The sequence below is a fragment of the Equus przewalskii genome, chromosome 7 (genome assembly GCF_037783145.1).
Source record: "Equus przewalskii isolate Varuska chromosome 7, EquPr2, whole genome shotgun sequence".
NCBI classification, from domain to species: Eukaryota; Metazoa; Chordata; class Mammalia; order Perissodactyla; family Equidae; genus Equus; species Equus przewalskii.
The window spans coordinates 94,021,355-94,037,267 of record NC_091837.1 but is presented as its reverse complement, the minus strand read 5'-3'; the positions used below and the strand labels follow the sequence as shown (position 1 = coordinate 94,037,267).

At 50.3% G+C, this 15,913-nt stretch overlaps 1 protein-coding gene across 22 annotated transcripts in view; it reads right to left on the bottom strand.

The window, feature by feature from the left end:
• Positions 1 to 2,036: 2,036 nt before the first annotated feature.
• The window catches only part of ATP9B (ATPase phospholipid transporting 9B (putative)), a 280,418-nt gene continuing 266,541 nt past the window's right edge, over positions 2,037 to 15,913 (bottom strand). For 10 of the 22 annotated variants that reach the window (XM_070627960.1, XM_070627962.1, XM_070627966.1 and 7 more), the window contains 4 exons: positions 9,956 to 10,013; positions 9,014 to 9,217; positions 3,653 to 3,685; positions 2,037 to 2,570 (listed from right to left, as the gene is read on the bottom strand). In XM_070627960.1, the coding sequence (XP_070484061.1) occupies positions 2,434 to 2,570; positions 3,653 to 3,685; positions 9,014 to 9,217; positions 9,956 to 10,013 (432 nt within the window). In that variant the 3' untranslated portion in view covers positions 2,037 to 2,433. The remainder of the gene's footprint in view (positions 2,571 to 3,652; positions 3,686 to 9,013; positions 9,218 to 9,955; positions 10,014 to 15,913) is intronic. The other 12 variants (XM_070627961.1, XM_070627963.1, XM_070627970.1 and 9 more) reach the window with 2 other exon arrangements.

The following is a 15,913-nucleotide window of genomic DNA, read 5'->3' as shown; positions in this document are numbered from 1 at the left end:
AGCAGGAGGAAATGGCCCGGGATGGGCAGTGGGGCAGACCCATTAAGCTGACCAGCTCCCCAGCTCCAGCATGGCTGTCCCCAGGGGCTGGGGGGCCAGTGACATTCCATAGGAAATTAGGCTGAAGAACTGAACGGACCCAAGAGACTTGGTGCAAGATGACTTTAGGAAATAAGAAGAAACTCCTCTCTAAGTCAAGAAGCCTGAACAATTCGCTGAGAAATCCTCCAAGACACTCCCAGTGAGGAGTGGGTAATGCTGTCAGTTAAAATACAACCCACAGATTTAGAGTAACACCCCAGGGGCTATACATGGTACAGGAAACCAACGCCTTGCCTCACAAAAAAGTCGTATTTAAGAAAAGCAACTCAGCTGGCTCACAGAAATCATGACAGCCTGGAAGACAAAGGGCTTTTTCTATCATAATACGACTGAGCCGTGTGTGTGTGTTTAGAACCTGAGTAAAGTAGGAAAACCAAGGACACCCTGAGGCAAGCACTTCAGGTGGGACGAGCTGACAGGACAGCTGACATTTCTGCACAGACACGGTTTTGGAGTTCAAGTGAGATTTTACAGACATAAAAGGATGAGACTCGAGAAACAGGTGTACCCAACAGCAATGCCTTTGAATGTACGCTCTTAGCTGCCATGGAACTATGTGAGAAACATAACCTTCTGTGCAACTGGGCCTCAGTGTGTGTGAGGAGAACAGCTCTTCATGTCAGAACTCAGGAACTTGTGGGTTCCCACTGGAAAGGGAAGTGTGAATACAAAAGGCAGTGCTGGGGCCAGCCCCATGGCCCAGTGGTTAAGTTCATGCATTCTGCTTTGGTGGCCTGGGGTTTCACTGGTTCAGATCCTGGGCGTGGACATGGCACTGCTCAACAGGCCATGCTGAGGTTGCGTCCCACACAGCATAACCAGAGCACCTACAACTAGAATATACAACTATATACTGGGGGGCTTTGAGGAAAAGAAGAAGAAGAAAAAAAGATTGAGGGGCCGGCCCCGTGGCGCAGCAGTTAAGTTTGCATGTTCTGCTTCTCGGTGTTCCAGGGTTCACTGGTTCGGATCCCGGGTGCAGACATGGCACCGCTTGGCAAAAGCCATGCTGTGGTAGGTGTCCCACATATAAAGTAGAGGAAGATAGGCATGGATGTTAGCTCAGGGCCAGTCTTCCTCAGCAAAAAGAGGAGGATTGGCAGCAGATAGCTCAGGGCTAATCTTCCTCAAAAAAAAAAAAAAAAAAAAGATTGGCAGCAAATGATGGCTCAGGTGCCAGTCATTAAAAAGAAAAAAAAGGGAGTGCAATCAGCAGAGAGGTGCTGACGATGACGTGAATACAAGGAGGAGCGCACACCCTGGAGAGGTGCCAAAGACGGTAGGAATACAGGGAGGAGCATGCATGCACTGCGCAGAGGTGCCGAGGACAGTGTGAATACAGGCAGGAGCGCACACCGAGGAGAGGTGCTGAGGACAGTGTCAATATAAGAAGGAGTGCACACTGCGGAGAGGTGCAGAGGACAGTGTGAATACAAGGAGGAGCGCACATCACAGAGAGGTGCCGAGGGCAGTGTGAATACAAGGAGGAGGGCGCACCGCGGAGAGGTGCCGAGGGTGGTGTGACTACAGGGAGAACCGCACACTGCAGAGAGGTGCCGAGGGATGCTGTGAACACAGGGAGGAATGCACACTGCAGAGAGGTGCCTAGGGCAGTGTGAATACGAGGAGGAGCGCACACCGCGGAGAGGTGCCAAGGGTGGTGTGACTACAGGGAGAACCGCACACCGCAGAGAGGTGCCGAGGATGCTGTGAACACAGGGAGGAATGCACACTGCAGAGAGGTGCCTAGGGCAGTGTGAATACAGGGAGGAGCACACACTGCGGAGAGGTGCCGAGAATGCTGTGAATAGAGGGAGGAGCGCGCACCGCGAAGAGGTGCCAAGGAGGGTGTGAATCCACATGGAAGTGCCCCACAGAGGCACTGACAGGCACACTTGGTCTCTGGTGAGGAGCAGCTCACACAGACAGCAGCATTGAGAGCATGTGGAGTTTATTTGAGTTAAGTAGGAATGTCTTTCTATATTATAACATCAAAGAAATAATTTGAACATTAGAATTTGCAGAATATTAAACTTTCATTTCTAGTCTCAGAACAGTAGAGTAAGATGAATGCTTTACAGTAATAGTGAAATAATCAGGGCTTATTTTCAATAGAAACACAAGCTGGTTCGATCTGGAATTGTTTTGAAAAATAATAGAAAGGCAAGGATGCGGCCTCTGCTTGAGGAGGAGTGCCTGTCTCAGGGCCCGTCCCCAGAGGGCCTCTCTCCTGGGCCGTTCCTCTCACTGTCTCTGTCCACAGCCATCGCAAACCCTGCATCCCCTGCAGCGACTGGACGGTGCTGGAGCCAGGCTGGCAGATGCGCGGCCCTAGGAGGTGAGCTTGGAGTAGCTGGGAGGGGACAGCTTCCGCTTCAAGTACTTGAGGACGTAGAGTGGAAGACAGCTGACCACAGTGATTGCTGACACCTTCCACAGGAAGGTCACGGTGGTGATAAAGGCAACATCTGTGGGAAAGAAATTCAGGAACAAGCGTAAGAGGCAGCCAAGGAGGCCACCAGCCCCCACGGCACACGAGCCGCAGACCTCCCGCCTCCTGCCTGCTCTCTCCTGCGCCTCCCGAATCACTACCAGACGTCACAGAGGCGGCCCCCGCAGAGCCTTGGGTTTCTTCATCACAGTAGTTTTTACCCATATACCAGGGACAATGAATCCTTTCCATAGAACAAATGGAGCCAAGGTCTCAGAGAGTGTGTGTGACTAAACCACTCTTCTGTGTGCAGGCGCACGCGCATTGTGGCGCCTGGTCTGGAGGCAGCACCACGCAGCGCAGCCTCTGTGACCTGTCTAGACCATCTAGGCCAACTGTTTCCTTCTAAGGCAGCGACTTTGCTGAGGTGTGAGACGTCGCTGCCGCCTGCCTCGTGTGCTCCTCAGCCTCACCACGTCCTCTCCAGTCGCCCTGCCCTGCCCCACAGGCCGACCTCTGCACTCACTGTAACAAGCTGCAGTCAGATGACAGCCACGTGACATTCTCATGGGGAGAGGCATACAAAAAACCAGACATTTACAGAGTTTGAGTCTACAAATGGCAGAAACCTCTTTAGGTCATCAGAAGGTGGGATAAAAAGACGTCTTAGTGGGAGTCACAGACTTTCAGACCAAACAATGGCACAGGAAAACCTGCTGGTCCGTGTGCAGTGTTTGGGACCCAGAGGGATGGGGTCACGGTCTGTATTTAACCATACTCTGAAAAAATCCTGGAAGTGTTTTCCAGGGGCTCAACCACTAAAAATTAAAGGGCAAAAATGCTGCGGGGAGGGATAAACGTCACCTTCCGGACATGAATCCTCACAAGCAGACCTAGGGTGCCTGGGGTCCCGGCCCTGTCCGCTGAGCCACAGAACCCTAAGGGGGACCCGGCGGCCCCACGCCTGTCACCACGCGGGAAGAGCCCTCGGCAAATGCTTACTGTTAGCGAGTTAGAGGCAAACAGTGAGTTAGAGGGAGCTGTCCAGATCAGTTACATATCTTGACGAACACTGTTCTGCTAAACTATACTCTTGAAAGAAATGGTAACTTCACCTACCTAAGAAAGCTCCAAAAGACACTCTGCCTATGCCTGTTCAAGACAAAACAGGACAAAGACAAGAAAGGACAGATTAAGGGATATCAGGATATTTCAAGTGGTTGGCTAACAAATAAAGAAATACATTAAGAAGCAATAAAAACGACAGTGGGAAAAGCATTTGTCACTCTGGTTTTCACACCTTGTTCCACTGTGTGTCACCACATGACTTTTTAAGCACAACTGAAATACAGTAGTTATCTTACTGCAGCTTGAAGTCATACACCCAAACATTCCCCTACGGGACCCAGATCCACAAAGTCCCACAGGGATTTAGGCTCAAAACGCAAAACACCCTATATCCCAGCTGTGCTTTCGCTGCCGTGAAAGGGGCTGTGTACACACTGTTCCCTCACATTAAATTTAATGCCTGAGCACGTGGTTGCTCATCCTCAAAGTGTCCCTGTGAGGGGAGAGGCCTGTCCCCAGCTCACAGGGGAGTGAGCTGAGGGTCAGGGCGGGGCGTCACCTGCCCAGTGCACGTGACGTGGCGTGTCTGTCACCTCAAAATTCAGTTTACGCCTGCTCATTCTAGCAAGGGACCAGATGCAGTATTTGTATTTTGTTTTGTTGTGTGTTCTGTATGTATTACTGAAGGAAGGAAAGGTATGTTAAAATGAAATGCCATGAGGATAAACCCATTTCTCTCACACTCATATAGGAAAATATATGAAATGCTTCTTCTTTTTCTTTTTTGAGGAAGATTAGCCCTGAGCTAACTACTACCAATCCTCCTCTTTTTGCTGAGGAAGACTGGCCCTGAGCTAACATCCATGCACATCTTCCTCTACTCCATACATGGGATGCCTACCACAGCATGGCTTTTGCCAAGCAGTGCCATGTCTGCACCTGGCATCTGAACTGGCGATCCCTGGGCCGCCGAGAAGTGAAATGTGCAAACTTAATCGCTGCGCCACTGGGCCAGCCCCCAAATGCTTACTCTTAAAACAAAGGTAACTGAAATATTACAACTTGAAATTAGCCATTTCTTATAGCTATAAGCTATTCTTTTGGCGGATGTTTCTTTTAATACAAAAATATTAGCTTTTTATATGTTCCTCTCCATCTCTTCACCACTAAGTGCACACCTGGAAGTGAGCTCACCCAGCTGCTGCTTTCAGAGGGGAATCCCTTTCACTTCTCTGCCATTTATATGTAGTTATGCAAAAGAACAAAGTTCACAAATTCCCGCTGTTGAAACTCGCCTAAACATTCATCCATCTTGTGATGTGTAGCTCTGGTGCAAAGGATAGAGAGGTTTTCATAATACAGTAGCTGCAGGTTACGATCAATTTTCACCAAAAATAACCTGACGGTACACTGCTTCACTCCACGGAGTGGAAACAGAGGATCCTTTCCCCTTCCAGGGAAGTCAGTGTATCCCACAGACAGCGGTCGTGCGTCTGGACAGCGGCAGACTTTCGATTTTCAAGTGTCAACACTCTTTGCCTTAAGATGCACTTTCTGACAGTGCCGAAGTGTACCGACACAGACATAACACCAGTGCGGTGCTGTGACTTGATCACCGACCAGGGACAGCCCGACAGCACTGGAAGGAGGGCGAGTCTGACTGCACTGTTAACGCCAATCTTCCAGATTCTCGGGGCCACACGGGCCTTCCCCAACTCTCATCTCTGGCCGCACGCAGAACTCTGCTCTCATCTCTTCCCTGCTTTGTCAGTCACACACACAGCCCCTGGGTCAAGGGCCTGCTCTCTGAAGAACCCGCCCCTCTGTCACTCCGTGAGGACACCGGCCCTCCGTCGTGCCTACCCTGGGTACAGAGCCTGGCTCCACTCCTTCACATCAGCACTCACGGCAATTTCTGACCACACGAGGCTCCTTCTCTACAAGGGTCTGAGAGGCCCTCCCCATCCCACCCTTGCCACAGGGCCCTACAACAGGATCCTGCATCTGTTCCTAAAAAGCCCCCTGGGGAGGTGACCGGCATCTGTGCAGGCAGGGTCTTGGCGAGTCACCCTAATGTCCCTGGGAAGACAAGAGCCGATGCTTCCATGGCACGTCACAACTGGGGGCCAGCGGTCCTGCCACAACCCCACGTGAAGGCACTGTTCTTGTCACAGCTTCACGGAGGTCCAGGCACCTGGCTGAGGCCACACAGGTCAGTCTGGAACCAGGCCCACTGCCGCCCAGCAGGGGCGAGACGCTTTCTTGGTGGTGGCTGACCTCAGCCATATCAGGAGCAGAACTCTGGCCGAAGGGAGCGACCTAAGGCATCTGCCTCCTACCCTAGAAGGGCCCCCGTGAGCGAGCGAGTGCCCAGCAGCGCCATTCCTTCTGTTCGTGAAACATCACTGTCCTATAGGACGTTAATAGGCCTCACAGAGGGGTTGCAGGACAAAGCAGTTCAGGAAAGGCTGGTGCGGTGAACATGGAACATGCAGAACTTGCAGGTCTCCGGCCCCGCCTTCCTGCAGAGGGAGCCCCAGGTGTGCATGTGGTGCAGACATTCCTGTCCCAGAGGGCAGGGTTGAGGACGCTGTGCAGACAGAGTTCACCTTCTAATCAGCCTGCCTCCGTGGACAATGCTTCTGACGCTGGCTCTCCCCACATCCTGCATGCCTGCACGGCGCCCCCGCATCCGGAGCCCCCCTGCCTCCTCAGGCTCAGCCTGTGGCTGTCCCAGGTGCTCCCCTCCTCAGGTGAACACCTCTTTCCTCTGAATCCGAGGCTCTGTCTTGTCGTCTCCACGGTGCCACCCTCACTCCTGACTCGTGGCACCAAACTGGTTTTACCTCTCCCTTGACGCTTCCAAGACTTTCTCTTTCTCTTGAAATTTCAAGAAAGCCAAGTCTTGGCGTGGACCCTGGCTCACGTGTGGGCGGGACTGCCCTGTGGGGCCTTCCCATTTACAGACGGTAGGCTGCAGGTCTGGACTTTCTCTGTGCCACTGCCTAAGTGACTGCCTCCGCTCGCTCTTTGTGGAACCCCCACTCGTCATAGGGTTGGCCTCCTAGATGACCCTGTGGTTTCCTCAGTGTCCATCCTCTTGCTCTACTTTCAGGAGGGCTCCGTGACTCATTTTCCAATCCTTCCGTTTATCTCTGCTATCAGGCTTCTAGGCTCCAAGGACTCTTTCTTGTTCTCAGAGCTCTGTTCTTGGTTAATGGATGCAGCTCTTCCCTCTGAAGTTCTGTGTGTTTCCTCCAGGTTCCCTCGTCCGTGTTGTCAGAGGTCCCCCTGCCCCAGGTGACCTGGCTCTCCGCACACGCACCAGCGAGGAACCACATGGCAGATGGCAGCCTCCTGTGACAGCTGGGGCTTGTCAGGGTGGGCCATTCCAGAGCGGTCCAGTGACGAGCCTGTTTCAGTCTAGACGTCAGAATCGACAGGCCTCCCCTCCAGGACAACTCCATTCCTCTAGGAGGATCCTGCCTGCCAAGCAGGCTTGGCTGGCTCCCCCTGCCTCTCACGGCCAGCACCGTGCCAGATGAATCATGGCACCTGCTGCACGCAACGCGACCTTACAGGAGGGGCTTGCTTGCAGTAGTGTCTGCTGAGGCCTGATGGAGATTTGGGCTCACTTACTAACGGCAGGCAGGTTGCAGGTGTCAGTCCCAGGGTCCCTGGGGTGAGCTTCAGTTCAAATTCCAGGTCTGCTGTTCATGTTGGACACACAGATGTTAGCAAATGAGAAACATGGAAGTCAGCATCTTCATCCGTAACCTGGGTGGCAGGAACATGTCCGACTGGCCTCGCATAGCCATCAAGAGCACAAGAGGGTGATGGTCAGCTGCTGTTACAGATGGGGAGGACACCATCGGGGACATGAGGCAGTTCTCCCTTTTTTGGAAAAACTTGTGGAAAATTTCATCTCAGACCAGGAAAAGCGCTGCCTTCACCTTCTCAGGCGGCCCCTCAGTGGGGTTTCCAGTGTGCCACGTGGATGCAGGAGCCACGTCCACACCGCTGGGCTCAGCCAGGCTTTGGGAACTCTGAGGACAAACACTGCCTGTGGCTTCATCCAGCCATATTCTTCCTCTTCTCTCTGCCCTGATTTTAAAAACCTTACAACAGAAATCGTATGCAGTCCTATTAGCCAGGTCAATCGATTTGGGATGACACAGGGAAGTAACTAACCAAACTTTGGGTGTTCTCAAACTCTGGCTGGAAAGGGCTGACATCTGGGGAGAAGAGTGAGAAGCTGGGTTTGATAAAGCAGGTCAGGTGAGGTGGGTCAGAGCGGCCGGCCGCTCACGGGGAAGCAGGAAGCCTTGGAAAGGGACAGAGGGCTGTATGTGCCCAGCACAGGCACTCCACAAAGTGAGCTCACAGCGGCTTCTTCTCAACAGCTGATTCCTCCCAAGCAGAGCACCTGTGATGGAGTCAGGGCAACTCCTCAGTCAGTTCCTGGGGACCCTGAATTCAGGGAAGGAGGAGTGAGCAAGTCACATAGGCTGTGGAGGTTTGGGCAATTCCGACCTGTTCTCTCTGCAGTCCGTGGAATGTGGTGATGAGGACTGTGATGACAACCACCGCCACTTCCTGCGTGCTCACATTCCTCCTCAGGTCTCATCCAGCATCACCTGCAGAAAACAGGCTCAGGGCGGTCGAACCACTTTGTCACGGTCACCTGGCTAGTAACAGGTGGGCTGGTGTGGGAGAGAAGCAGGGAGGACGAGTCATAGTGCCGAGGGCCATGTCTCTGATGCCTCTGAAGATGCTGCTGATGCAGCTGGGCTGCTAATGGGGGCTGAAGCCGTCACCCCCATGCCCTGAGGCCTCTGTCGAGAGGGGACGGCAGGAGAGTGCTGCCTCTGTGGGCACCTGGGCTCCACCCGGGAAGCCCTCTTCCTTGGAGTGCCCACTGCTTTAATTACAAAAAAGGACAAACAATACGGCTCTTGTGGAAGGAACTCTTGAAAACCAGCACAACTTCAATATCTTTCTAAAGCCAACGTGGTGAAAATTTTAATTTTATAAATTATTGCAAGGAGTTTAATCTTTCCATCAAAATAAGCTTTTTTATCAAAATGAAGCTTTCTGATGTGGGTTTTATTGTGGCTGCCAACTTAAGACAATGCAATAAAAAGTAACAATAAAAAAATGCTTAAAAACCAATAATAGATAATTATTCAAAAAAGAATTCCAAGGGCTGGCCCTGTGGCCAAGTGGTTCAAGTTCACATGCTCCGCTTTGGTAGCCTGGGTTCATGGCTTTGGATACTGGGCACAGACCTACTCCACTTACCAGCCACGCTGTGGTGGCATCCCACATACAAAATAAAGGAAGACTGGCACAGATGTTGGCTCAGGGCGAATCTTCCTCAGGAAAAAGAAAAAGAATTCCAAGGCAACTCACCGAAGTATTCATTCAGAAAGGCAAGCGAGGCGATGTAGCAGCCCAGGCTGAGGAACTCGGCCACGACCATTAGCCAGTGCCACGTCCTGACGGTCAGGGCCACCATCAGCAGCTCGGTGAGGATGAGGGCCGTGAAGGAGATGGCCACGACATGGACGAATTCAGACTCGAAAAGCAGCAGGGCCCCATACATGAGGATGCCGCCTGGAAGACAGCAAGGGGAGTGGAGAGGGCTTCCCACCGACAGCATCCGCTGCTTGGACAGGAGTTCTAGTCCGAGGGAAGTCAGCTGGGAAACCCATCACAGAAATAGCTACTGATACTAAAACACCTAAGGGTAAGGGATTACATCCGTATCCACGCTTCTGTAGATTAACGATTTAAACTCTGGGTTATGACTAAGAGAAGATGTGGTCCTAGCTTGGTGGCTGAAGAGGATCAAGCAGAGGCCTAAGAGCCTTCTACTCTCTGCAGGAAGGGGCACTCCTGTACTCCATCAGCATGGACACTGCACACGCTAACGCAGGACATCTGGTCTACCTGTGCAGACACTTTCACAAGCCCGCCCACCTGCAGCACTAAACATGGGGTGTCAAGGACTTCTGATTATGTAATTCAGATTCTCAGAGCCTTGCTCCCACTCCGTGAAAGAAACCATTGTAGGGTACACAATGGGACAAGTGTGTGTTAACAATTTTCTGAATTCACATTTAATTTAAAACAGGTCAATTTTAGGTGACATGTGTGAGTAAAAACAGCAGTCCACGCCCAGTGTGACGAGGCCTGAAGACCAGCTGCTGGAGTATCGATTTACAGGGTTAACAGAAAGCAGTATTTAAATGCTGACAAAATTTTAAGCTTTTGGAACTTAACTGGGGACGTGAAAACAGCACTGCTAACAGAAGACAAATCCTCAGTCCAGGAGAAAGGGGCCCGTCTTACCTTGGTAAATACTGATTAAAACCCAGACGAGGAACGTCTTAAAGGACAAGGATCTTCCCTAGGGCAAAGAAGGGAACAGCTCAGTTAATAGAGGGCAACAGCATGGCGATGTGTGTCCCAGAAACTGCGTGTGGGACTTCTCAGACCCAGGCCCCCGAGCCCAGCCCAGGTACCAACCAAGCGCCCATCTTCCTGCCTGTGCGTCCGAGCTGTGCACTGCGCACACCACACCTAGAGAGGTGCTGTTTTCTTTTGCTTGACCTTTAAGCCGTAGCTATACGTCCCTTGGCTTCCTAGTGACCCAGGCGTTGATGTGTACAAACAGTGAAATGCACTAGGGGAGAAGGACTTTCCTTGTAGTAAAAATAATTTCCCTTTACTTCTTTATTGCTTGGGAACAAACATTGCTATATATTTACTTTTTAGTTTCTTCATATGAAAAGGGTGGTCTATTACAAGGGAAGTCAGAACTCATTATCCCTTAGGTCCTTTCTGGAAAAGATGTCACACAAATAAGTCCAACACAGACAAACAGGATGGTTTCTTGTGCAATAACCTTCACTTTTAAAGCTCAGCATAGGTTATTAGGGATGGGCCAGGACAGAAGAATGCCAGCCTGTGCTCTTGTCTAACCACTCCTAAAGACATTTATATCCAAGACAGAAGACTGTACTACCGTGTTGGTGTTGAGGGTCGCTAAAGGCCTGGGCATCAGGACAAAGCCCAACAGACCATCAGAACCATAGCATCATGTGACCACTGTGCTGATCCCGTGCCTCTGAGGCTATTTTCTGGAGCCACAGAGTGACTCGGTTGGATAGAGCTGACAACATTTCCATTTACAGATGAGGAAGCATGAGAGGCCTGGCAACTTCCTTAAGTTCTCGCTGCAGGTGGGTAGTGCTAAGCAGCGTGCCTGAGCAGAGTCCAGAGCTCCGACTGCGACTGGGGTGCCCCAGCGCGGAAGGGACTAGCACAGCGACTTCAGAGGGGGATGTTTCAGAGTGACAGAGCGATAAATGCCACACACAAACGAACCTGGACAGGAGATGGAGGACACCAGGGACACAGCGAGACACACGGCCATGACACTGGAGGGATCTAGGTCTGACTCCCATCTCCGTCAAGTCGGCCGACAACTTTTCAGAAGAGACACAGGCCGAGTACGGCACCTTCAGTGTCCTCCTTGCTTACAAGGATCGATCTGAAAATGTTGGCCAAGCCTGACTCCTTAGGGTACATAAGTGTGAAGAGTCAGATTCAAGCCATCAATTTATTAAAAGGCAGAAAACTTTAATTTAAACGTTTATATATTTTAATAGGTTCTCTTAGCATATATTTCCCAAGTGTGTTTCTCTGACTGGATACTAGCGGGTGTTGGGCCTTTGGTGATAAAATTCATGTGTCATTAAGTACATGGCTAATTTTATTTGAATATTTTAAAAGAAAATTTAACTTTAATTTTTTATACAGAAATAAGAGATTGTAGCCAGATTTGCTGACATCTATTCAAAATTTATGTGACATAATTATCAATTTACGTACTGAAAGATGAAAAGGGAGCATTTGTGCTATTGCTCGCGTTAGGAAATGCAAGCTCATCAGACGGTTTTTAAAGACAGCTCACCAAAGGTGCAGTCAGTGCTCCTGTGTCCAAGCAGACTGTAGATTCATGAATCAAACACAATAGGGTGAGCATAAAAACCATCACTAAAATAAATAATTGGAGAAAAAATGCGAAAAATACACACGAACCACTTGTTCCTGGATGTGATGCTTATTAATGGGTCCCAGACTTCAGCTTTGAGAGACAAAAGTAAAAATCTCATTGCACTTAGTGGCACAGATATACTATGTGTGGAGGCAATTCATTCACTGCCCATCTGTGCTGCATGTCCAGGTGCTCTCCTGGGCCCGAGCACCTTGTCACTGGTTGAGGAAGACGAAGGATGGCCTCACGGAGATGATTCCACCAACCCCTCACTCACACGCAAGGAACTCTGTCCAGGTGCCGAGCAGATGCGGCTGAGCATCTGGACGGCCAGGGACACCCCTCCCCAGCTATGTCTGGCACGCACTTAACTCGTGTGCCTCTGTGAACAGAAATGGTAACGGTACAGACCTCATGTGGACAAAATTAAATAAGCACAATGCCACAAACCTAGCGAGCATTCAGTAAATGCTTGTCATCATATTTTCATATTAAAATTACAGACTTCAGAAAATACATTTCTATTACACGTCGACCAAAACTGTAAAAAAATAAAATCCAGCTAATTTTTGGAAAGATTAACCCACCTGAAGGTCACATGAATAAAACTATTAATATGATTGTTTAATGTGGTTAAGAGCTACAGAAGCGCTAAGCGCCACACTGTGTAGCACATAGAGAGGCCGTGCTGACGTGCACACTGACGGGACGTGTGGTTACACATGAAGGGAGGATGGGTGCTGAGGCCACAGCTCAGCAGTGCCAGGACTCGGGCTGCCCCACGTTTGTGACCACTCCTCTCATCTTAACTTATTCTCCTAGTCTACCTCCTTGCTACTTTCTCTGATTCCTGCTGGAACAAAGGAAGATGGGTGTTTCCTCTCACATCCCCATAGTGACAACTGCGTTGGAGGAGTCTGGGGGTGGAAGAATGGTTCAGGACGACTAAAGGGCGGGGACACGGAAACGCCGGAACAACTTCTGAAGGGAGGCAGGGCTGGTGCCCACTGGGGTCGAGGAGGAAACCTGTGAAAGAACATGCTCTGACTCTGGGCAGGAAGCAAGGGCTTCCAAGCACCAAGCACGTGCGAGCTCGTTAGGAGAGAAGAGGGGGCAGAAGACAGGGGCACAGGGGCGGTCGGGGCGGCGGCTAGGACAGCGCTTTTTCACATGGTATTCTGATTCCTGACTCCACTGACACTTCTGTTTCTTGTACTACTGGTTTGAGATCATGGTTATTGATTTCTTAAAGTTCTTATTCCTTCATTCTAAAGGGGATGAACTCAATTTCATCCAATGAAATATAACTCTCAGAATAGTACTGAACATGCAATATAACACACAGAGTATTTCTGAACAGGTTAGACAAGAAGCAGATGCTCACCAGAGTGCGCTTACTGCCGGACTAACCTGCTTCAGGTGGGGCTCAGGGGGAGAGATTTGCTAAAGCTTCAGAATCTAGGAAGGACACGGCTACAGTTCTGCTAATGCAATTCTCTTCATCTATCCCAGGAAGGAGGAGGTATTCTAGGCTTTGCCTCGTCTCTGTCAACCACCTGTGTTGCAGTGCCGTCGAGAGTGGCACAGATGGCTCCATAGACCCTCCCCAGCTGCCCTCGGCTGGTCCTCACATGGACCCCGAACAGCCACTAGCAATGAGGCACTAGCCTTGGTCCAGTCTGACTAAACTATCTGGATGCCAACAGTTTTTCCACAAGTGTCCTTCTTCTGCCCCTTGGTCCCAGCCAGGATGCCACACTGCCTCTCTCATCACATCTCCTGAGGCTCCGGAGATCTGGCCAGCCCCTTCCTCTTTCCCATCTTCAATGACCCGGACACTTGTCAAAGCTCCGGTCAGCGATGCTGTGGAATGCCCCAGTGTGCGTTTGCCTGCTGCCTTCTAAGGACTGGACTGTTGGGGCAGAAAGGGCGGCGTGTCCCCCAGTGTGCAGCACTAGGAGGACATGGCGTGTGTTCACTGGTTACATGACTTCTGCCCACTTGGTTAAGACGGTGTCTTCCGGGTTTCTTGCTGTTCAATTACATTTTTTCCCTTTGTATTTGTATCTTGGGAAAACTGGGCCGGCCTGGCGGCATAGAGGTTAAGTTTGCGTGCTCCACTTTGGCAGCTTGGGGTTTGCTGGTTAGCATCCCAGGTGCAAGCCTAGCACTGCTCATCAAGGCACGCTGTGACGGCCTCCCACATACAAAATAGAGGAAGATGGGCACAGATGTTAGCTCAGGGACAATCTTCCTCACATACACAAAAACACAAAAAAAATCCAGTTATCTTGGGAAGACACTTCCAGACAAAGCAGGTACTGTCTCTCTCCATTCCTCTGCCCACGGACTTCTGTGCCCACTGGGGCCTCTGCACAGCACTTACTGCTCTGTGTTCCCACGTGCCTTCCCAGCTCCCTCATGCTCTCACCTGTGGAACGGAATGCCCCACTGGGGAGGGGTTCTCTCTCTCTCTATATTAGTAAGGACTTGGGGTGTTGGCTTTATTCTGGGGTTATAATGGAATACCACTGTTATTTATCTTGTTGCTCAAGATGCTCCAAGTCTGGCTGTCAGGCACTCTTCCAGGCTGAGGCCTGTGCCATCTGACATGCCACCATTACTGGTGGTGTTCATCTCTGAGCCCATCCTTACTTTCTGGCTCACAGCTGCTCCAGGCTCATCTTGCACTTTCCCTGTCTAAGGTGCTGGCACTCCACTTAGTGCCTGACGGCGTGGCATCTCCTCTGGGATCTGGACACCGGGTTGCTCCCTGCCACTGCACTCCCGCTCAGCAGATGACCTAGGACATGTGTGCACACATGTGTCTGTGTTTCTTTCTGCATCTGTCTGTACCTGCACTAACATGCATCACCTGACTCCCCCCAGCCCAGCAGCCCCCGCCTCATAGTGAGAAGGCTGGTTCTCGTCTGCCGCCACACAGCACCATCCGCTCAGCCCTGGGCCACACACAGAGCAGGTCCCTGCAGAAACACGTGACCCACGGAGTTCGGGGTTGTGCGTGGCTCTTCTGGTCTCCAGCCTCCCAGCAGACTCAGTCAGACACTTTTCCCAAAGTGACTTAGAGCAGCTCCTCTCCTCCCCCACCCACCCCGACCCTATGAGACTGTGACTCAGCGCCGTGTGGTCAGATTCATCACAGTCTGCGCTCCAGCTCTCCCGACTCCTCTCTGGGCGGGCCGCAGTCCTTAGGGTTCTGAGAAGTGCAGTCTCGTGCCCAGCACAGTGCCAGATGGAACAGACCCCTCACCCCAAAAGTGACCCTTTTCAGTCACCCCCTCCCACCCCAAAACCTTTGGTACCACTAATCTGTTTTCTGCCCCTGTAGTTTGCCTTCCTCAGAGTGTCAGATAAATGGGATCATACAAACTTTTGAGTCTGGCTTCTTTTGTGTAACAAAACGCATCTGAGATCCATCCGTGTTGTTGAATTGATGGTTTTTCTTCTCATTGCTAAACACTCTCCCACTGTATGGCTGTGCCAGTCACTGGTTGAAGGACATCCGGTTGTTTCCAGTTTGGGGCAATTATGACAAAGCTGCCATAAACAGTCACATACAGAATTTTGTGGGAACATAAATTTTCATGTCTCTTGGGTGAATACTCAGCTGTAGGCTTGCTGGGTCCTATGGTAAGTACATGTTTAACTTTACAAGAAACTGCCAAACTGTGTCCCAGAGTGGTTGTGCCATTGTGCATTCCATCAGCAATGAGTGGGAGCCGCTGTTGCTCCATATCTTTGCCAGCACTTGGTATTCCTAGCATTTTAGATATTTGCCATTCTAATAGGTTGTAGTAGTATCTCATTGTTTTAATTTGCATTTCTCTAATGAAAAATGATGTTGAGCATTTTTCCATATGTTTACTTGCCATCTGTACATCATCTTTGGTGTGGTGCCAATGCAGGTCTTTTGTCTATTTAAAAAATTGGTTTGCTTTCTTTTTGAGTTTTGAGGGTTCTTCATATATTCTGAATACAAGTCCTTTATCAGAAGTGTGATTTGCAAATATTTCCTATCAGTCTGTGGCTTGTCTTTTCATTTTCTTAACAGTGTCATTCACAGAACAAGTTTTTAATTATGATAACGTCCAATTTATCAACTTTTTCCTTTATGAATCATGCTTCTGACCCCATATCTAAAAACACTTTGCCTAACCCAAGGTCATGCACGTTTTCTTCTAGAGGTTTATAGTCTTACATTTTACATTTAGGTCTATGACCCATTT